Here is a 24,438-nt window from a genome sequence, read left to right as displayed (position 1 = left end):
ATGTATGTATGTATCATAGTGCATGATGCATGCATGCTTGCATGTATGCATGTATGAATGTATGTATGTATGTATGTATGTATGTATGTATGTATGTATGTATGTATGATCCTTTCACGCTGTATAAAGCAAGACACTTACAATCACTGCCTAAAGATTTAAAAGGGTTACAGAAGTCCTTGTAACAAAGAATTTTCGACATAAATTTTACTATCCTGTCTACATGAGCCTGTCTCTCTCTAGCCGTTAAAGCTCTTGTGACCAGACATTACTTGTTCGTCAGTAACACTTTGCCATGGGTCAGTGCAAGTGCTGACTGTCGGCAAAGAGGCGGTCAACTTGCCAAAATAGAAAACCAAGACACGCAAGACTATCTGGTGAACTATTTACATACCAATCAATTGACCGGTGACTATTGGTTCGGGGCAAACGATCTCCAAGAGGATGGCCACATGGTTTACACGGATGGCGATGAATTGACTTATCTAAACTGGTACCCCGGCGAGCCAAGCAACTTCAGGAAAATTGAGCACTGCGGTCTTTTATTGTAAGTATACTTATATAGTTTAAAAGCTACACTGCTCTAATATTCTAGGTATTGAACTCGGTTAGATGTAGCAGCAAGGATGAACGGAGATGTAGCAGCAAGGATGAACGGACCATTTTACTCCTCAAAAACGCCCCCAGCATCGTTTTCGGAAATGGCCCTTGCAGTAGTTTAGGCGACGGGTATGTCTAGAGCCCGGGCCGGCGAGGTTGGTGGGCCTTTTCTGAGGCTCTCCGTATGCCTGCACTAGCCATTTCTTAAAACGGTGCTGGGAGGGGTAAAAATAGTCTGTTCACTCCCCCCTCGTGCTGCTGATTATGTGCTGGATGTGTAAAAAAATATTATTCGTGAAACATAAATACACATAAACATGTCTGTCTGTCTGTCTATCTGTCTGTCTGTATGTTTATATGTAAGTATTTGGTAAATTCTCAATGGGACTCAAACTCACCATACGTACGGCACTCAGTTACCAAGCGAAGATATCACAGTCAAAACCGTTCAGCTGAATCTCAACCCTTAAAATGAGTTGTTCAATAACCGAGCTATAGTAACTGTTGTTACAATCATTCTGACGGCGACCCCTCCACACGAAGTACCCTCACACATTCGCTATCACTCATCGCTTACGAAATTTATCAAAGCAATGAAGACGTGTATGTATGTATGTATGTATATATGTATGTATGTATGTATGTATGTATGTATGTATGTATGTATGTATGTATGTATGTATGTATGTATGCATCAATGTGTTTGTCTTTTTATTTGTTCCTTGTCTCTCTTTTTATCCCTGTCTATGCCAGTGAAAGAGAGAACTACCGTTGGAATGATGGACCTTGTGAAATATCTTCAAATTATATTTGCCAAATAGGTAAGTTCCGAAAAATCAAGCGTTATAGATCCAGTAAATATTAAAGCCTCACCAGCTGTAACTCTTGAAATTTGTTGACCTCAAAAGATCTTCCTATTCTTTACTGGTTTCCTCTGAATTCTACCCTCTGAACGGATATGGACTTTTACTGCATTAGGAAACCATTCCTTTGTGAAACATTGGACGAGTAAATTCAAATTTTAACGGTCAGTTTGATTTCCCGCCACTTTCAAAACTTGGTAATATTACAAAGGAAACAGAACATACAATGTCACGGTTGAAAACATTCACTCCTATGCATTACATCGGACCAGTCTGTGCAATTAATGTGAAGATTATTTCAGATTGCACATACAGTCCCAGCTGGTGGTTATAAATAATAAGTGTATATATACACACCTAAATCAGAACATTCTAACAAACGTATTTTAGTTTGAAAGTTAAATCATAAAAACAATGCGAAAATATACTGCTAGAGGGGCTTTAATTACTAGGAAGATCATCAGCTAGATCATCTGCTAGATGGAAAGCCCTGCCACTTCACTTGATTAGCTATTGCGGTCCGGAATTCCTGACTTGTCATTTTAATTTCGATAATGTGTCTTGCTTCTCTTTTCTTCACGAAATAACATGTTTTTAACAAATCACCTTAGCCTGGCATAGGGCGGGCATTGGTCGTATCAATTTCTGTAAGCCTAGTTATAAAATCATCTAGATTTACGTCATCAAATTATCTGGGGAATATCAATATTGTATATACCTGATTCCAATGATCATTTATTTATAAAATGTCAACGTTTGGGGAATTTCTGGCATCAACTTGATATACAATACGAAGTTAATTTCAAAACAATTATTCTTGGCTACAAAATCTTGTACACATATCCTCTTTACAGGTTTGTGAACTTTATCGTTACAGTCGCAAAATATTGTTTTCTTCTTGGGTTCACTTAAGACATGATTTTAACAGTCAAAGGTCAAGAGTGAGTTTTGACTTGTTCAATAGATATTTGCATTTCATGTATCAAATACACAAGACGAATAATAATTCTGAGTTCTTGAGATTGGGGAAGAAACTATTCCGGTAAAGACATTTTTGCTGAGAAAAAAAATACAAAAATACATTCCCAGCTCTTTATTGTTATTGTTTTCTATGGCACTTGAATTGTATTATGTCACAGTAACTGTAAGTTTTATAAAATAGCAATAAAATGATGATGATGATGATAAATGAAGATCATCAGAATTACTGTTAAAATGTTCGGTTTTTTATTTATATTCAAGACAATATAAATGTTATGATGTTTGAATGCTATTGATCGCAAAATTCCGCTTGCCAAGCATTGTGTTTTAAATTTATGCTTTTTTAACGATCTTTATTAGATACATGCATAAGTGAAGGCTTGGATGGAGTGGCACCCGGTGAAAACTTTGACGATCCGAACACTGTCGTGTTGAATATCGGAGACGCCTTCACTTGTACTGCTGATATCATCGGATGGCGGTTCATTCCGAAGGACAACTCCAGCTTTAGCATCGCCATATACCGACCAGATGGAGAGAATCGAGGTCGCTACATCCGCGTGTCAAGTTGGCTATTGCAGGCGGCGGAGCCTGGCACCGTGAACATTGTCACTGGTCATGAGTATGGATTCACCGTACATCCCGATGACGTCGTAGGTTTACATGCTAACTATCTCGCCCTTGCCTGGTCACGTGACAATGACACAGAACACTTGATCATCGACGGTATGGGATCTGAAGCCCTCGACCAAGCGAACGTATCAACCACTCAGAATGCGGTCACGGAAATAAGAAGATATCCAGTGGAGCCGATTTTCAGCGGTAAATATGTTATTAATTATGGTAAAACGCAAAATTTCTAAGCAGTTTGTTATGGCTATGCAATGCCAAGCTTTTTGAAACTAAACGTGATCTCCTGGTCAGCTTAACAGGCAAAATGTGACCATTTACTGACGACTTTGCTTGTTTTTTAATATTTTTGTAGCCGTGAAGGAACACAAAAGTAAGCTTATGTGAATTTTTTTGTCGTGAATAAATGTAAATTTAAGATCATGTATTTAAACCTCAAATAAACTAACAAATAAATACATAACTAAATCTTAACAACATTTTATGATTAATTTGACCGATGTTTGGTGTGCACAGTACCAAAAACACCTATCGCGAACATGTTTGACAAGTTAATGTTAAATCTTATAACTGCATTGTTTTATTCTGTTTGGAACCTTTTAGCGTACGCACAACAAGCTGAGCCGTGTATTCAAGATTGATATAGGAAAAAATACTGAATTCATTTTTTGTTCAAAAATGATTGCTTCGAAATGACAAAGATGAATAAATAGTCACTGTGTAAAAAGAAACTGTTTTCAGTATGTAAGCCCATTTGTGTGGGATCATGCAAGAGGCAACCTTACGTTCGTTGGAATCTAACAGCTTTACGTGGAACACAGTAAATGCTCATAAAAAAGACCAAAGAAAGATAAAAAATAGAACAAAAATCAAACAAGAAACTATATAGGATGATTTTCAAAGTCCTAGTTCTTTAATGTTTTCAAGTTGCAGGATTACTTAGATTATATTTATGGTCCATCATTTCGTCTTGACAGCTTTTCCCAAATGCCTGGCCATAACAGCGTAGCCCAACTTGTACGCATCACTTCATAGTTACAGCACAGACAAATAGAAAGACAGACTAGCAACGGGTGTTGTTCAAGGTGTGAAGCGGTCACGTAACCCCTCCATGTACGCCCCGCCTCAGGTAGCTGTCGACTCTCTTTTCCGAAGAGTGCCGGTCATGCACCCTTCGGTAGTTTCCGGATTTTGGCCAATTTTTAAGCAAAAGTATTTTCGGCAAAGTTCGTATTGTTGTTGTCGTGTGGTGCTCAGCGGAATTGGCGTGCTGGCGAAAACGGGAAAGTTTTGAGCTTCGGGGAGGCGAATTTTACCATTTTAAAAATTCCTCTCACATTTTTATGAATATATAATGAGTGTGTTTGGACCAAATTTGAAAGTCTTTTATCGATAATATGAGATTTTACTCAATGGTTTACGGTTATTCATATCATCTTTTACAAGTTCGTCATGGGAGGAAGTGTTTATGAAACTGCTGGCGTGTTATGTTATGAACGGCGTGAAGCAGTGTTTCTGCCCTGAGAGCACACAAAGTAAATATGGTTGCTTTGTGACAGGCAGCACGATGCCATCTCGTCCTTCTTTTCGCATAATCTAGTGCAATTATCAACCATGAACGAAGTCTCCAAAAAGTCTAACACCTGTGAAGTTCAATATCATATGAAAAGGCCAGTTTGTCGAGACGACCATGAATCAAACAGCGTGCCGCGTTGATAGTCTGTTTTTCTATTTGTCTGTGGTTACAGTGAATCACTGTAACTATGGTTTTGGTGTAACTTCGGACCAGCTGAACAAAAAGAAACTCTGAGTATGAAACTTCAAAGCCATAAATAAATAAAAAGATACCTGACGTTTTCGCAACAATGATACAGAACCCTTTTTGTAATAAGAAGTCGTGGTTTATGTTGTGAATAATGTAAAGAAGCGACTAATTTATATAACGCAATAGTAACCTAAGAGTTTTTGAATGCAGTAGCGGGGTTTAGGCCTATGTACGAGTTTATCACTTAGCGGAGGTATTGTCAGAAACATCTAACCGTGAGGACAGTATTAACGAAGCGTTACCGTATGACGTACAGGGTCATCAACCCCGGTATTTTCCGAATACCTTTGAAGTAGAACTTAAAGAGCAGACGCGAAAATGATGTGCTTTCAGAAAGCCGTCTATGCACCCCAGGGCCGCTCGATCATGATCAGACACTAATGACTCACGCATCAAACAAGTCAGAGGAAATCCAACTTGCGCAGTGCACGATAAAAGAAATAGTAGTTCGGCAGAATTATTCCACATAAATTCACAACTATTTGGACTGGTGTGCGTATCTTGCCCGGCATAATGATTGTTAATTCATTATACTTCCCTCTTCAACATCTCAGATTTCCTGTGTTTACATAAAACATTTATGATAACATGGCCTAACACCCAAAGATATCGGACTCCGCTTCCTCCGACACAGTCATTTAGCATACAATTTTAGTCCATATGTTACAGACGGCAGTGTGTGATAAGTGGTTTTCTTTTAACCTAAAAGGAGAAGTTTGTTACACAATTTTCGATAAACGAAAAAAGAACACAGGGAGAATAATACAAAAGGGCATGTCTTTAACCCTTTGAGCGGCAAAGTCCAATTTTTCTCGCCTTTATGAAATATAATTAAGTCAATTTTGTCAGAATTTTTCCAAAACGTTGATCAAAAACTGTAGCCATTGAAAAGTGATATTCATTTAGAACAAAATTATCAAAATAAATATAAATAAGGAAAATTTCATAAAAATTGGTAAAACGTTGCGCTAAAATTTTGATGGGAAAAATAACAGCACTAAAAGCGTTAATTTGTCTCAATTTCAGTAAACTTTGCCCGCAAAGGACGTCGGTTACATTAAAATAAATTTTGACAAAAGTTCGAACTTACGGAAGGTACGGATATCCCCAATCACTGAAGAAAATTCGATATTCGATTGCAAGTTCAATGTAGATTTATTTAAAGTCTTGCCTATCATCTATAGTTTGTAAATGACATTCCTAATATTTGTAGTAATGTTTACAGGCCCGATACATTGTGTACGCGTATATTCGATATCTTTTATCCCAGATATAACTACGATTGGTTTAAACTTTGGTCATCAATGTTAACCAAGTTTGTCATAAAACTTCTCTAGCAAGCGGTAAAATTATAGATTGATCGAATTATGCAGCTTTTATAAAATATGAAACAGCGGTAATTACAAAATTTGTGTGTTTATAAAGCTAATCAAATTTATTCATCAGCATTTCCCGTTTGTTAACTTATACGTAAAAATGATACCATCTATTTCCCTAGCAATCAGTATTTCGTATAAACATATTGCTTGTCGCACAAAGTGGAATATAAGTGACAGATAACGGGATAGATTGTATGTAATTTCATCCTGGATTGCAAGAAGGGAATTTTAAATCATAAGCTTACGTAAAGCGAACCAGTACGTGTTTCATTTCGAAGACGAGATTTGCATTCTGAAAAATACCATGAGAATATTGATTTTGCTTAGACTCCTAGGGGTCACATGGAGATAAGTACTAATTTCATAAACGCATAAGCTCGCTGTAAATAATGTATAAATAAATATAGGGAACATGTTATTGACCTTTCTATAATACGTTGGATCACATATCAGTTCGGAATAAATTCACACGGTATATGTCTCATCTTACATCCCTATAACCCCGCAGGCAACATATGTTCCACACCAATCTGTAACCTTGGGTATCGCAGAGAACACTGTTACAGAATCCAATTGCATCTCAATTGAACACAGTAAAATATTGATATTACGCGACGGTGTACTTTTTTTTCAGATGCTGGTCCGTGTGAAGACAGACCCTGTCACAATGGCGGCACTTGTTTACCCAATTTCATACGTGAAGGCGTTACTGCGTGTCAATGTCCGCCCAACTGGCGAGGACCACGCTGCGAAAGAGGTAATTCATGACCGGTTGTTCTACACCAAAGAACGATATGACGGTACAATACTATTCTGTTATGTATATCAATGAGTCAAACTGTTGGTCAAGCCTAATTGATGCTTAGCAGAATTTCTGTTCAGACAAACATGAAAGTCAACAATGACGCATGTGATTAATTTGAGGTTTGCAAGTTAGCGGTCTCTCAAAAACGACTCCACCCCAGGCGCAACTTTTGGCATTTCGAGTCTCTATTATCCCACATTTGAGAATTGGGGAAACGATAGGAAAATGTACTGTTAATAAGCTGATATACGATCGAAATACATTTTTGAATGTAGAGAATGTTTGTTCACAATGAGCTGGGCTGATCATTAGTTGGACAGGAAGGGGAAACATGATACATGAACTGCTCTTTCGTCAACACGTTGAAATTCTGAAAGTATTCTCTAATGGGTGGCTAAAAGCAAACAGGTGTTGTGAATTTTTGACCCTCATGCGTTACACAAACCCCCGTGCTTTTGACATAGAACTATCCAATGACACCCGATAATGTCTTTCGTCAGAATATCGTACAGAAGCAATGGACTTTGATCAGAATATCACCCACTGGACATTGTGAACAAACAAAGATGATGGTGCGCCTCGTAACAATAAATCAAGGTGCAGCCCTTGGTTTTTATCTTTATCATTTGATAAAACAACAAGCCTTGGCATATTCAAAAATACATATCGTCTATTATTAGACTTTATCAACGCATGATGCCAGTACATGATGAATATTCCACAATTTGCATAAATTTTATGCCGTAATAATGCTCATTGATATAATTTGCTTAAATGAATACTATCCTCGCATCTTCCACTTAGAGTCCAAGAAGGTATATTAAGAAAATCTTATGAAATAGCTTCAAGTGTACCCCTTTGTATACTAATTTTAAAAAGGTCGACAGGCTATTCAGCTTTCGCTACAGCTGTACAGTTGCGTGTGTGCATAATGCTGAACGCGATACAGATGGTGTGATTTCAAGTATCGATTTCATACTTACCATACAGCTTCCAATATACCGAGAAAAGGATGCGATAAGGCTTCAGGTGTGACTTTAATTGATGAGTCGAGCCGTGCCTTATAAAAATTGACTACCTATTCCCTAGGTTACGAGCCTTTTGCTCGCGGTACTTTTTGCAAAATGTTGAGTCATATTTTACTGGCCGATTCACTTAAGATATACCTCCACAAGCTTTCTCACTTTCAAAGGTTTATAAAATATGCAACGTTAAAGGTCAAGAATACATACAGATAGTGGTGGTAGTTCCATTACAAAACAGACCCGTTCGAGAAATAAACGGTTTTGATAATTTCTCTACTTCTTATCATGACCGTCCCTCATAAATGAATGAGCTGGAAACATGAAAGTATGCGATTTTCGTGACATATGTAGTTGCTTGATTCTATTTCTTTAGCAAATTGCATTAGATGCTACATTAAAAATGAGCAAACATCGGAGGCTGTAGCGGCAGGAGCGAAATTGGTTGAATAATCTCTGTCATGCAGAACAGAAAAGATGTATGTTAGATTGCTATCAATACTCTAACAGAATTGGATAGCGATGCTCTTACTATTAATTGGTCGTCGACACTGACTCTTGCCAGGATTTGCAATGATTACAGTTCTTTTTCTTGGGTTTCCAGAGGTTGCATTGCTACCGTTTAAGTTCCACGTTTCGCAAAAAACCTGGGCTGAAGCAAAATATGCTTGCGATCGCGAAAATGAAACGCTCGTAGAAATCCTCGACCAGGAAACCCAAGAATACATCGAAATGTACCTGCGCAATTTCAACTTATCCGGCAATTTTTGGATCGGTGCCAATGATCGAGAGGTCGAAGGTCGATGGAATTGGCAAGCTGGCGACGGTTTGATATTTAACAACTGGAGATTCAACCCGAAAGAATTTGTTGATGAGATGGATTGTGCTTATTTGAGGTAAAGTAAAGACAAGCACTTTTTAGAATTTTGGACGAACATATCAAGTTTACGATTGGTATTTATGTTTTTTCCATGTGAAAATGTTTGTCTTCAGTATCGTTTGGTGTACTTTTCAGTGACACCTGAATGTTGTCATAAGGAATGGAATTCAGAAAAATACTTTGGTGTTGCTTAAGCTTACAAGCTAAAAATAATCCCCAAGTACTTCGCCGGCTAGTACTTCAGAAAAGAAAGTTTCTAGAAAGAAAATTTGGTTCAATTTACGGACGCATATTAGGTGGTACTGGGAATAAACCTGTTGTTGTTGTTGTTGTTGTTGTTGTTGTTTTGTTGTAATTTTCCTCTGTTACTTTGTAATGTTTAGAAAGAATATTCCTCAGAGAAAAGACTTTGGTTCACTCGGTTGTTTACAAGATTTTCTCTGATCTGCTGCTTCTGTGGGCTGTTTTTGAAGTTTGTGAATTAAAACCAGCTTTCACCGCCATGTCTTCTTGACAATCAAAAATGAAATTTTTCTCGTATAGTCAATACATGGTACAAGGGATTTTTGAATTTAAAGTATCGGTAGACTGGGATGATTTGCTTATCTAATAGAAAGTTTGCACGGCGAACTTAGAGTTGTGTTTTCATGAAAGGTAATGGTTTTAAAGTTCTTGGAGGACGCTTGAGAAAAGATTTACGCCCTCACCTAATCTTTAAATAAGTCTCTCGTGGTCTCCCGCATATGTCATTACTTTTAAGACACGACCAAACTTTGTGTATTGATGTGAGTTCTGTGTGTTTTTCCAAAACTCACAGCCAAGAAGAAAGTTACAAATGGGAAGCTACAAAATGTAACTCGAAGATGCAGTTCATATGCCAAGCGTGTGAGTTTCTCTACATCATGCTATAACGAGCTATTCGTCTGACTCAGGGTTCAATTCCAGAACTGAGAAGCTTGAAATGGGGCAAATCAGTCACAAAACATTAGACATGTCGCATCAAAGTAATATTATAGGTGTATTCACTCTGTCAGATGGAACAATCTTGTAATTTCCAATTTAGTAATGTATTTCTGAAAGAGTTTACATCCATAGAAGGTACACAGGCTAAATTAAAGTGTTTCCAGGTTATACGCGATATGATAGTTTCGCCCGGAGACAAACTTCCGACGCTCATAATGTATTTTCGTTCCTAATGTAATGAAATTGTTGAGAGTCATTTGTTTGGATATCATCAAATAAGCTGGTACATCGTACAGTCACTAGGCAAAATGAACTTTTTACAAAAACTAGAAAAATCTTTTCTTTTTATTGCCTTCTCCTTGATCTTTCTTTAAAAACGATTAATCATTGAAGTCTTTGTTATACGTGACATTCTGTTTTAAAATCGTAGATTTGCAATATTGTAAGGTTGCATCTAGATATCTTGGCTTTGCACACATGCTCACACACAATATATTCAATATATATGCCTGTCTACCTACCTAGCAACCCAATACCTAACTACCTACCTACCTACCTAGCTACCTAGCAACCTACCTATATACATAACCTACTTAAATCCTAATTGTCTGTCTTTACAACTTTTGTTCAAGCCTCCCTCCCTTCTCCCGGATGTCTCTTGCCATTGGGAATGGAATCTATGGAAATTGAGGATGACCAAATAACTGCTTCCAGCTCAGACCACATGCTTGCTCCAATTACGCGTCTAAGTCACCCAACATACGCCAGACTTGGCACAAGGGAATCCTACTATGGCCCTACGGGCGGCTGGATCGCCGACCCACACGACGAACATCCCTGGCTTCAAGTAGACCTACGCTTGCCGACAACTGTGACAGGTATACAGACCGATGGACGTCTGGCAGAGGGAGTGTTTCACGGCTGGGTGAAAACATTTCAAATTGCTTACAGTTTTGATGGTATATCATGGGATATATATAAGGACATTCGAACAGGACTGAATAAGGTTAGTGCCACTACGTTGTAATAATGCATATTCCTTCTAAATTCAGAGGCTACAGAATTTTTTCAGTATAGGAGAAACGCCAAACTGACAACGTACAGTGTTTAGGTTTCGAACATTGGATTTCAAATTCATTTGGAGGGGAAAGCAAGAATATTTGAATTTTTGAAACACTAAAACCTTATATTCCTCCACGGATATGAGTTTTGTAACCCACCGTTCCGCAAATTACCGAATGCCAGTATGAAAATTATCCAGTAAATATAATATAGATACTTGGTATCCGGAACGGAACGAGCGAGAGCAGCAAGCTGGACTGCCGAAAGTTAGATATTAAAAATTCATTTCTAACCTTTTTCGTTCATGGTAGACCTTCTCCGGGAACCAGGGGCGCTACGATCGTCTCACCAATTATTTCGTTCCACCTTTTGTCGGTCGATTTGTTAGAGTATATCCGATAACGTGGGATGACAAAGCTATCCTTCAGTTGGAGCTCTTTGGTTGCAAGGGAAAACGTAAGTTGTCTGTTTTTTCAGTCGATTTTCTTTTGCGCTCCGGTTTTTACAAACAAGATCCGATGTCGTGCCAATGTACAAGAAACGAATTTACCTAAAATAGTATTAGATGTTTTAGTGACAAATGTTTACCAGAAGAAGGATTTTCTCTAAACGAGGCAATGCATCTCACACTAATCCTATGGCGTTTTCGACGACAACAATCATGTATAAATAATCATAGAATGTGAATAAGAAACTTTTGAAAAGTTTTTAAAACTCTTTTGCAAAGCAAACGACCATAAACATCTATTGCAGGAGACGTTCTGGCAGAATTCGCATACTACCCGTCGGCCAACTTTCACTTTATAAATCGGAAAGTGATTGAAGATGTTAGCGACTCACACTGTGCGCTTCATTGCCTCGAGGAGTGGGACTTCAAGTGCGTCAGTTTTGTGTATGCTCCCTCTATACGTCGGTGCCATCTACGAGATGAAAGCCCGTGGACACTAGATTTGCCATTGATGGCTGATAAGGACCACATTACTTACATCTTAAGGCGACATCGTAAGTGAGAATGATTCGAGTACATTATTTAGATCAATAATACAAAGTGTTTTAGAATGAAAAAATGTAAAGGCTTTTTCGGAAAAGAAGAATAATAAAGTCTACGGGTACATCATCATGGCTTGTTCAAAAAGTCTTCCAGCGTTATTGTAGTGGCTATTCTTGAAAGTAGTATGAGACGCTTATATAAGCCGAGACGTCATTCCCTTTATTAACCAACTACCCTTTATTTCACGTTGAAAAGATGGCATTAATATACCATATGGCAGTGCATTAAATCACTGCAACAACAGTGTTTTATGCCGCGTACAAAGCTGACCAAAAACATTCTTCTTGAATATTAATCCTAACTCTCCCATAAATGCTTGCAGTTTGTGATCTGACAAGAACATGCGACTTGGGTAAGTACGAGACAAGGGACACTGTGAATATGTTGGTAACACTTTTCCATGAATACAAATATGTTATATCCATCTCAACTTTGTGACAGATGTTGAAATATTTCCTGAATGGCATAAATACCGAAAAAATATGGACGTTAAGCGTTTATTTTTATACTGTAACATATTAGCACTGGTACTTTACAGTGAACGCCACCATAATTTAGTAATATTGGCAATTGTATATAACATGATAAGATATATGTCATGTTCTGTGGTATGGTGTGACATGATGGCATAGTGTATGATATGATCTCCCTTAGATCTCTGTACATATGAATTGGCGTCTCAAGGAGCTTTCAATCCTCGGATGTCAGCCTCCTCGAAGCTAGACGAAGATCATGCACCAGAGCAGGGAATAATAGGCACTGAAGTGGGTAGCTGGCGTCCAGAAATGGATAACGAGACCCAATGGTTAGAGATCAGTTTTGAAAGATGGATGCGGGTGACTGGAATAGCCACTCAGGGGCATGCCGCACATGCCCCTAAAGAATGGATCACCAGTTACTCAATATCTTACAGCCTAGACGGCAACTACTGGTACGATTACCGGGTTGGACATGATGATGTGAAGGTTAGCTGATTTGTAGAATTGTGGCAGTAAATTTTGCAAAAGTATGAATCGTTTATATAAAGAGCAAATTCTTGATCCAGGGGATTGTGTATCTTCATAACCTTACTTTTTTCCTACTCTTCGTGTAAAAGGGGGTACAAAAGCTCAAACTCAGTCACTTTCATTCACACACTTGGACAATGACATCATCGTGAGTTTACTGAAGGCCACCAGGAGGAAATTGTAGCTTCACAGGGGTGTAATATAATGTGAAACCACAGGTCTGAATGCCCGTTGTTTGCTGATGCCATACGGTTCCTGTTTGACCTTTTTTTGTTGAGAATATACCAAATTTACTGAAATATACTGAAACTGGCGACGTTACGATGACTTTCCTCCTCTTTACTAGGTATTCCATGCCAATTACGATCAGTGGGCTATCGTTGAAAACTACTTACCCCAGGCCGTGGCTGCGCAGTTTGTTCGCGTCCACCCCAAGACCTGGAATGGTAGCATCAATCTAAGGGTAGATGTTATTGGCTGTATCGCAACAGGTAATTAAGTTTATATGCCAAAATGGTCCCTTCTCCAGGCGTTCAGATCTTTAGAGGATGAACAATGCTCAAGCATGGACTAATGTAACATGCTATCTGCGAGGAATATGGTATGATAAGACGTGAATTAGCCAAAACTGTGTATCTGTGACATCGCCCCAACAGTTCTGGTTGCCCACAAGTACTGTTGATACGGCTGTATCGTTTACTTGGGGAATTGATGCGATGAGGTTCGCAGAAACTCAACAAAGTAGAGACTCACAAGTAACGAGACTGACACGAGGAGGGTTTATTGGCTTGATGTCAAGTTTTACAGTCACGTGCCTACCTTTTCTCATGAAGTTCTCCCTATTAAAAGAAAAATAGCAATCTAAAAGTAATGATTCAGTAAAACAGTCGTTCGTAAGGCATTGAAATATATTTCCATACAACCTCAAGGTCTCAAAATTACATCAACGTTTGGTCCTTATTTAATTAAAGCCGATTTTGTAACAGTTCTGTGCAAGTTCGATCGTTCCTTTAGATATACTTTCTATTTAAGGAAAGATATCTTTTGTAAGATTAAAGTTTTCTGAATCACATTGTTGCAGGGCGTGATCTAGATGATCATTACAGGGGAACGACTCCTTGGCCGTTGCACATACAGGAATCTGTTTTAATCAATTCAAGGTGGTTGACCTATACTTATGACTGATAAGAGTCCATGAATATCAATATAAGAATTTGTAAATATTAATATAAAGGGTACATAATTCCTGCCTAATACCACTGTTTAGGAACATAAACTAAGGGAAATGGTGAATAAATGGCCAACTTTACGCAGTATCGTTCAACAATTAATAGGGAATACAATTTTGGTTTCATTGATACAAGTATCTTCATCAATTAATAGAGGATACAATTTTTGTCTCGTAGATACATATTATGTAATGTCGTTTGAGTAGAATCAAGATGAAACTGGAGAATTCTGATAGATGACATGATGACATTTAATCTTTTCTGAAGCTTGTGGTGAAGGAATTGGCTTGGCAACCGATGAGGTCCACGACAACCAGCTATTTGGTTCAACAACGTTGGACAGAAAGTTCGGTGCCCGGGAAGGACGAATGCGCATTTTGGAAGATCCTTCAATGGGCTGGATCCCAGAATTCCACGACACTGATCAATGGTTCCACATTGACTTGATGGACGTTCACACCATCGTGGCCGTAATCACTCAGGGATCAAGGGACAATTATTTCTGGGTGACATCTTACCGTCTGCTGTACTCATTCACTCGCGACAACTGGACAGTATACCAAGAGAATAACAAAGACCAGGTACACGTTTATCCTGATTAACCCTTCCCAGCTTAAACCCCTACATATAGAGGTAGCTGTTGTAAGTTACCGGAAAGTCAGGCTCGAAAGGGTTGAAAAACGCCTTAAAATATTCGAACGGGGTATGCTTTAAAAATATGTAGGAAATATGCGTAAGTTTACAAAAAGATCAGAATTTCAGCACGGCTAAAATGTTATTCGTCAACCAGTGAAATGCTTATACAGTGAATAAGTAAAGGTACGTAATTCGATCATTTTTTCGACATATTTCCTACTCCTAAGTCAATGATAATAAGGTCCCTTCGTCTGTCCTGTGAATGCAAGGTAAATTATCCGAGCGGTCGATTCTGACCTATAAGGGAATTCAATTTTTTTACTTTCTATTCCTTTACAGATTTTTCCCGGAAATCATGACAAAAACAAAGCTGTTCGAAACGACCTTTTACAGCCTATCCAGGTGACTACCGTCAGAATAAACCCAGTCACATGGCATGATGGCATTGGACTTAGAGTGGAGCTCATCGGATGCCGATATAGAAGTACGAAATTCTCATTCTTGTTGTATAGCAAATCGGATTGGCGGACAGTCAAATTTTCGAGTGTCAAAAAAACTAAACCGGTGAAAACTTTTAATCACTAATACTCCACAAGCTTCAAAAAGCGCCCCCCGAACTTGAAGTGGTGGGCCAAAAAAGTATTGTAAAAGTTTGAGAATTCAAATATCTGTCCCTGGGCGCATTCTACCTTAAAATTTTGCAGTTTATTTGTCTTCATTGACTAAAAAATATCATGATTCGAGGGTCTTTCTCCAGTCGCTTCTTTAAAGATGAGAATGTAACGAGCTCCACACGCAACAAAACTGCCAATATGGCTTATTTCTTCTCTCATATTCTGTGTATGCGAAGAAAGAAGGATGGCAGAAAGCCATGACGTTATTCGTATTAGATTAGCTAAGCAATGTAAGAGAGCCGTAGCACAATTAAATCATTTGATAGTAAAATAGCATGAGCTCAAAATAATTGCAGTCTGCTCCATCGGATATGCTGAGTTGAATGAAAGTGTGAAGCAACTAACCTCGTGCACACAGTGTTGACTGTGAAACATGGTAAAACAGGTCCATTATCCCTCTGGGCACTGTCAATGATCTCACCAATTATCACTTAATCATTTTTGTCTTAATTTAGGTTGTTCAGATCCACTAGGAATGGAATCTGGCGAAATTGATTTATCACAGCTAACAGAATCGACTACATTGCGCCCTTCCTCATCGGCATTTAGAGCTAGACTCAATATTCAACCAACGACAAACGTAACCGATGCAATGTGTAAAAAATATGAGGTTAGTAATAGCACATACAACGCCCTATTCTGGATCACTTTTTGGATACTGCTCATAAGTTATCAGTTTTTAAGACTACGTTTGTTTGTTTGTTTGCTGGCCTGTTTGCTTGCTTGCTTGTTTGTTTATTTTTTTATTTACTAGCTTGTTTGCTCGTTTGTTTGTTTGTTGTTCTTTTATTATATTTGCTGTCATTTTGCGCCTTATTCTAGACTGCCAAATTGAATATCTTCTGTAATGTTTGCACATCATTACGGTATATAATGTAGTAAACTTGATATCTTTGTTTAGAAGTACCGAAGTTGATCTGAGAAGGCATCTAATCTGCTCCGACACTGATCGGAAAGGTTTGAAACTCAAAATGACAGTCACTCCGCTATGACATACAAAAAAGGTTCCATTCTCAGAGGACACTCAAAAAATCTCATTTTTGTCGTCTAAAGTAGCAGACGGGTCAAAATGGCTTCAGATCTGCCCCAGGGCATTCTGCATTTACTTTACCTGAGTACATATAAACAATATTTGATTTGTTTTTGTCTTTCCTGTAGGCTAAGATATTTAAGTGTGAGGCAGTCAAGCTGTATGGCGGATGGGTGCAAAAGCCTGGAGCTACTACGAGTCCTTGGCTCCAAATTGACTTTGAAGAACTTGTGTCTGTGACGGGAACTGTAACACAGGGTCTTGGCGATAATACCGTGCTGTGCTGGGTCACCTCGTATAAACTGAATTATGTTGGAGAAGGAGATGACTGGAGGGTATTAAAGAATTTTAATGGGGATGACAAGGTTGGTTTCATGGCTGGAAAGCAAGTGAAAACTATTTGTTAGGAATTAGTCTTGTTAAAGTACGAATTATTACAGAAACCCAAGGAGGTAAAAAGAAAATTATCTCCATGATAACAAGTACACCATCGTGGGAATTTTGGTACATTTCGTGTACATAGCAAATTTTAAATTGTTTGTTTGCGCATTTAAACAGGTTTCGTTGGTAACATGTTACTGAAGTAGTACACTGCTTGCCACAAAGGTCCAATAGTACAGCTCTCGGCCTTTAGTTATTTTTGTTTAAGTGTAACCCATTTACAACAACATGCCTCGAGTTTATCGTCTTCTAGGATTGCTTCGTATTATAGGTTTTAGTTGTGATTAGATTTTAGCAAATGTAGAGCAAACGGTGGTTAAACGTATACAGTTACTTGTAATCTAAATATACCCAAATATGGTCAAAGGGGCGTTCCTTGGTATTCAAAATGCCCATGTGAGGGCGCTGTTTTTAAAAAGCGGCCACCGGCTTAAAATCTGTGATTGGTTAGATTTTATATTTCCATGGTAACTGTGGCAAAATTTGAACAGGTGACAGTATACCTTTAAAAACCTTTCCTATTCTTTATTTTCATTACACAAATAAATCGGTTGCTAAAAGTATTAGATGGCAATAAGAACATAGATCATCTAAAAGCTACTGTATAACTATTAGCATTTACTGAGTCGTCATTTCATAATTTCAGGTATTCGATGGAAACTTTGATCAAAATACACTGGTTACTCACTATCTGGATCATCCCTTCTTTTCGAGGAAGCTTCGATTTATTCCGATGACGTGGTACGAAAATGTGTGTATGCGATTAGAGGTCCTGGGCTGTCGACTCTCTGGTATGAAACTCTCTCTTGCATTCTGTTCGCATTCATCTTGCATAATTTATCACACAAGCGAATCAACGTGATCAAATCCAAAAGTTTAACTTACACCCGAAGTAACCGTCTAACTATACATAGATTATTTTTACTACATGGCTATGTACACTAGTAAAATTAAATACAGTGAAATGAATATGTCGCTCAGTGAAGAGCGAATAAAGTTAAGCGATATCAGTATATTAAGCCCAGCCCGTCCGCCTATCTGTCGGGGACTCTGGAAATACGTATTTCTTGAAGAACAGACAAAAATGGTCTTTGTAATATTCCGACAGATCACCTGTACAATTGTTCAGTTTATGTAAAGATTAATCTTGAGAGATATTCCCCGAAGGTTTAATGTTTCGAGTGTTGCACATTGAAGGGTCTGTGTCATGGCAAGATGTTCATAACACATTTTAGTTTAATATTTACCCATGATCATGGGCGACACTGACATGCTGTGACTGTGAATTCTGCAACTGTAACATTTTTAGTAACAAACAGGACCATGCCTAGCTATTATACTTTTTAATTTGTTAACAGCTTTGCTTTACTCCGAACCATTGAGTTACCTAGTATATCGAGACTGCAAAGTCACGACGTCCCACAGGGATAAGAATGTATCGTTACAATATATTAAACTAAACTTTTGCGTTATTTTGGTATATCGCGAGATGTTAACCTACTGATTTAATCTGTTTATAAGATCAACACAGAAGGCGATTAGGCAATCACCTAGCGGAGAAGCCACAGACAAAACCGCTTGGCCAATTTCCCAATCTCTAAAAATATTGGTTCAATAACCGAGCTTATATTACAATTTTATCTGACTGCAATGTTATGGACCAACAGCAGTGTTTGATCAAGTAATCATAGGTTGTAATTGGCATGTTAATTGAAGGTAAAGGATACCGTTGATAGAAACACTGGCTCTACTAGTAAAATACATCAGCTCTTTATCGGAAATATAACAGATTATCACATGAACTGGCCCGAATTTTCACCTGTGTGACGTAGAACAGGACGGATAAGAAATCCGAATTACCCCTGTTGTACGTCATCAACCGGAACTTTTTTCTCGCATGGTACCGTTCATGCGTGTGGGTCGCGAACACAGACCGATTTGTCGTGATAGATGCCGTGCTCTCATGACATTTTTACAAAAAAGGTGCCCCGATAAATCCACACATGGAAACATAGAAGGCATGTCCAGCAAAATGTCGAGTCGCTAAAACTATTGCTGTTCCCGAGAATCGAATGGGGATACCGCTGATCCAGTCGAGTCGCCTCGTAAGGTTCAATGTGGACGTCGTACATGGCGATCCCGGTGGGCGATAAACCTGAAATCTACACCTCAACGGAAGTTTAACTGAATAAATGAGTACAGTATAATCTTCAGGAAAGCGACATACAGGCACAAGCATAAAGTCATTCGACTAACAACGATAAATTTCCTTCATCATACAAAAAATTCCGTAAATTCTTGCTGGGAATCAAACCTGTAGCGCGGCGTAAAGGCTGTAAAGGCTGTAGCACTAGCGAAGACATCAGCTGTTGAGCTGTACAGTGCAGCACTGTGGAATCCGATGTACTTCGAAAGTTGACTCAGACAACACTCAAAAGAGTTTCCGTCAAGTAAAATTTGGATGTATCTACGGGTGAGATATATGTCACTGCAAACATCAAAGTCCTTAAGACGAAAACATTGACGACCGGGATCGGGATCAACGAGTTGACACCGGCATGGCAGAGACCGGTGACGGCAGCGTTGTGGGCATAAACATGCAATGAGGTACACTCTGTGTGTCATCGAACGGAATCTTTCGCGCTCGCCACGGTCGTAAATTTGTGTGATATTTTGAAAAGCCACAGAATCTCTGAGAATGATGATTACTGTTTCGATCGTGTCGTTGCATTTATTTCATAAACTATTTGTAAATATTCTGAATAACTCTGAATAATATGGCTATCCGTCGCTAGCATGAAAGTTATGTCCACCGTACCGATGGCCGACTTGCCTTGGCATCGGTACAGGGCGAGACAATGATTGACAGGTTCACGTGACAGAATCCGTAAGTCTGGTTGGTGGAGATACTATTTGATGTAGCAAATTTCAGCTTGATGGTATTTATGAATGAAAGTATCTCCTGGGTGACGGGCCGCTTTGCTCTTTAAATGAAAGTAATCCGCGTAAGTAAAACACAAATCGCGACGAAATTCATGCAATTTGTTACGATAATTTTGATCCATTCACGTCAAAAGAAAAATAAGAAGACTGTTCATGTGATAAATATATAATCCCATGGTATTTTTCTCTGTTTGACGTCATAGTATACTCGTGTTTTTCGCGGAGCCGCACAACTTCTCGCCATATATAATAATCATACAGATACCATAAAAAGATGTGTGGATTTCGTGCTCGTCCCTGTGGACGTAGTATGAGTAACTAAAGCTTTTCTCATTTTCTTTTCGACTCCCTTGTTCTATATTCTCTCTTTCTTAGGTGCGTTGACGTAACCGTGTTTTAGTTTCAGTAACACTGGCAAATATCATCGAGTTTCCTGTCCAGCCACAGGCGGAAGGCTGTAATTAACTTTTATGTCAGATTGGCTTCATCTTTAGGCATTGTTTCCGTCTAGTTCCAAAGTAAACTTGCTCATGTTATTTCACCCACTAAGAGATGAGTGTCTGCTTATTATCCTACTCTTAAAAAAGTATGTGAGTAAATTTGAATGTAAAAATAAAATCGACTATGCAACCCAATGTGTGGGGTTTTTTTTTAATCTTTACATCATAACATGTATTTATGCAATGTAATATTAATGTCGCAACTAGCCCGTTGGGGTTTTACGTATGTAATACTGCACTATGGTTTATAATCCAATTAAACCTTTTTCGGAAACAGCCTTACTCATTATATGTAGTGACGCAGCCGATGTTCGTTTGGCATTAGAATTTGAGTCAGTACATATGAAATTCCCCTGTAGTGCTACAAAGATGTAATTTTGAGGCTCTGAGAGAAATATAGCATAAAATTCTATAGGCGGAAAAGGCGTATACAACGCTGTGCCCGGGGCTTTAATTGAAATGTATCTCGAAAAATAAAAGTATCAAAATAGTGCTTAGTATATTAGAAAATGTTAAGAGAGTCCGAAAATCTGACCCTTCGATGCATTCGACTTTTTGGTTTGCCAACCCTCAAATATGTCTGCAGAGAAACTACTTTGATCATCAAAGCGAACTTCAATGAGCGTAAATAATGTCAGTACCTCCCGAATTCTACTACTTGAAACGTTAAAATGCGAAATAATATTATGAATCTGCAAAAAAATGTTATTCAGCGAATATGATAAATGATATAAAAACAGAGATGAATGTCAGATACAAAAGGTACATTTGGAATGTCAATATATGAGCTATTGGCGCTTTGTAATAGTAACAGTGTCACTCCTCAAGAGATCTCAAGCCACTGTCTATCCAAGTATTAGCTTTTATCATAACAAGGTAAATTAGTGGCAAGTATAATGAGGGAAAAGGATATATATTGCAAGACTAGTTTTCTGGTGACGAGCTGTCAAGAGATTGGCACTTTTCGCCAGGTTTTGTATGTCATTGGCGGTGATAAAATTGCTTCTCATGTGCTTTACATACTGGATTTAAACAAAGATGTAATGAGTTCAATTACTATAGCATTTGTTTATGATAACCTATTCTCTGTACTTCATTATACATAATTTATAAAGCAACCATGCTGTGCCTGTTTATGTTTAAAGGGACAAAAATTAAAATACTTCAAATAGCTAAACATTTTGATTTTGCAAACTGAAACTTCATTATTTTTTAAAATAAATTGTCATATGTCTCAATTAAATACTTTTTGAATACAGTTTGCTTCCCTTTTTTTAATATATCGATGGTTTAAATGAAAATTCTTTGCACAATAGGAAGAAGTATAAACCTCTATGCAACCCTAACCCATAGATTTTCGTTTGAGAAATTTGAATTGTCGTTGATTTTTCATACTTCTGAAAAAAGGTTAGCTAGTTTATACTTAACTGACCAGATAAGCAGCAAATGATATTCTACAGTCCTTAGAAGAGAAAAATGGAACAAATTGCGATCTCTGTTGATCGCATTGTTCTCCTAGAGTCTGATGACGTATCATATGACAAGTTCGCCCGTAAAACCTTTTAAGAATTGAATTTCATCAACATTAATGTAAGTTCCCTTGTTTATTTCAACCACAGCCGATACAGGTGAGAACCCGTGTGGCGGCGAGGTCTTGTACCATAATGGTTTCTGTCTAGGATCCGTATATAGTGATCTGGAAGATGCATGTGACGTCATCTTTCTTGAAGGAAGCTTACCACTGGCGATAAAATCTGACTCGATGCAGCAGTTCATCGAAGAAAACTATGCTTTGTTCACGATCTCATCGTACAAAGATTACAGCATCGGCCTGACAAAAGAAACGGGGAAACAAGATTTCCAATGGCGAGATGGTACCCCGGTCACATTTGACTTCTTCGGAGATCTCTCTGACATTTTTGTTGATGAGCACTATTGCACTCTAATGGACATGGAAGATTCATTCCTGTGGAAACCACATGACTGTGTGAACGAGCTGCGTGTCTACCCAACCATTTGTCAAAAAGGTACAGATGTTTAACTTTATGTGGTACTTTCCAGCAAATTCAAAAGCGCTTCTAGATTCACCCTTTTACTTTGAACTTTGCCGAAAAACGTATGGTATTTTTTGGGTCAACAATATTTTGAATCATTGGCAATATAAAGCATTTGCCTACAGCTATGCAATCATAACCCATCTTTTTGTTATTTAGACGTTAATGAATGTCTACTGAAACCAGGCTGTTCTCATAGTTGTGTCAATACCCCTGGTAGTTACTACTGCGCGTGCCCAGATGGTTTCATGTTACACCCGGAGAACCGTAAAGAATGCTCAGGTAAGTTAACTCTCGACATGACTATTGTGTAACTATCAGTCATCGTAATGTCTTTAACTTCTTCAGACTACGATTTTTACATAAACAGTACCTCAGTGTTTCTGACACTTATTTTTTTCAAGAATGTAGAGGCAGTAAATGTTGTCGCTGTAAGAATCGTTACTTGTTTAAAAAGTATTATTTTTCGTTTTACATTCAGCGATCTGTGCTTCTGATAATCAAGATTCCTATACAAGTGAATTGATAACATCGCATGCACCTGTGCAGTGCGACACGCCGGTAGAAGAAGCAACGTGTGACCCTGGCATATCAGGGTGGAGTGAGTTTGAGCTGAACTCAACCTTCGGATATATACAAGTGTCAAGTTACCCGCCATGGTACAACATAAATTCCACTTGCTATTACCAGATAACAGTTGGATATAACAAGGCCATTAGGTAATGAACTCAGGTCCTCACGTGTTCAAGTTCAATAAACATAATAAGGTTGTGGGAGACACGATTTGCTCTATCTAGGAGATTCAGAGAGACTAAGGCAATAAATGTATACGTCATATTCTGTGCGATTCAAATTAATGATTTTTTTACACAGCCCTAAAACTTGTAGATGATTTGTACTTTCTCTTGTATCGCGGGACATCGTCCTGTACGACACCAAAAGCACGAAGGTGGTATCGATCAGCGTGGAAAATTGCATTTTTCTGCCTCGTCTTTTCTCTTTTTTTCTCCTCCTTGTTCAGTTCGTCAACGTTCACTCATTTCTTCCTTTTCAGATTGACCTTTTCGTACTTCAGTCTTCGAGCCACTGAGCGCGAGTGCTTGGACACATTAGTGGTTGATGATGTCATCAAGGGAATCGAGGGTGACGTAATCAGCTCCACGCAGTACTGTGGACATTTGACATCGCTTGAGATATTGTCCATCTCAAACACAATATCGATGTCAATAAACATCCACCAGCTGACGGCAGGAATGCCAGACTCCCTCGGTTTAACGGCTACTTACAGCGAGGCAGGTAAATAAAGCCTCACGGTTTCATTTTCTTCTATGTGCATTCTGTTAATCGCTCTTTGAACTTGAAGTTCACTTTGTTCATATCCCTTTTATTTTGTCATCATTTCACCATTTTTCATTCTGTTCCAATATTCAACTAATGACTGGTCGTATGATTATTATTAAACAGTATATGTTATAATCCCAAAGAGGATCCGAGAGTCGCCAGAAAAAGATCTGTTTTACCATAACGTTAGGAACATCATTGGCGCTGTATAGTGTCGACCCAATGTGGAATCCAATAATACGCCGGGGTACAAATACAGAATAAGTCCAATATAGAGTATACTTGAACCTCGCATGTCATTGTGATAGTTTGACAAACAAGGAAACTTTTCGTTCTAATTTCATTTTTCCAGTTTGTGGGTTCAGTTCTTGCGACTCAGGCTGTGGAAGTTCCGCCCTCCTGACTCAAGAACAGGGCGAGTTTGAGACGTTGAACTTCCCAAGTCAGCTCAAACCGTTCACGAGATGCCAGTGGATCATATCAGCTCCCGAGGGAAAGTTCCTATCGATAACTTTTCCGGAC

General features: G+C 38.4%; 1 protein-coding gene across 1 annotated transcript; it reads left to right on the top strand.

The window, feature by feature from the left end:
• Positions 1–268: 268 nt before the first annotated feature.
• LOC139114975 (uncharacterized) lies at positions 269–16,828 on the top strand (the record flags this gene model as incomplete). The annotated part of the gene is made up of 15 exons (XM_070676886.1): positions 269–547; positions 1,354–1,421; positions 2,805–3,266; positions 6,913–7,035; positions 8,710–9,001; positions 9,803–9,870; positions 10,581–10,954; positions 11,322–11,466; positions 11,764–12,012; positions 12,716–13,026; positions 13,415–13,559; positions 14,565–14,878; positions 15,273–15,417; positions 16,063–16,217; positions 16,766–16,828. Coding segments are annotated over exons 1-15 (3,009 nt in total), but the record flags the coding sequence as incomplete, so codon positions are not given.
• Positions 16,829–24,438: the final 7,610 nt, after the last annotated feature.

Source organism: Ptychodera flava, chromosome 16, assembly GCF_041260155.1.
Source record: "Ptychodera flava strain L36383 chromosome 16, AS_Pfla_20210202, whole genome shotgun sequence".
NCBI lineage: Eukaryota > Metazoa > Hemichordata > Enteropneusta > Ptychoderidae > Ptychodera > Ptychodera flava.
Note: the sequence above shows the minus strand (reverse complement) of the source record. Positions and strands in the feature narration are given on the sequence as shown.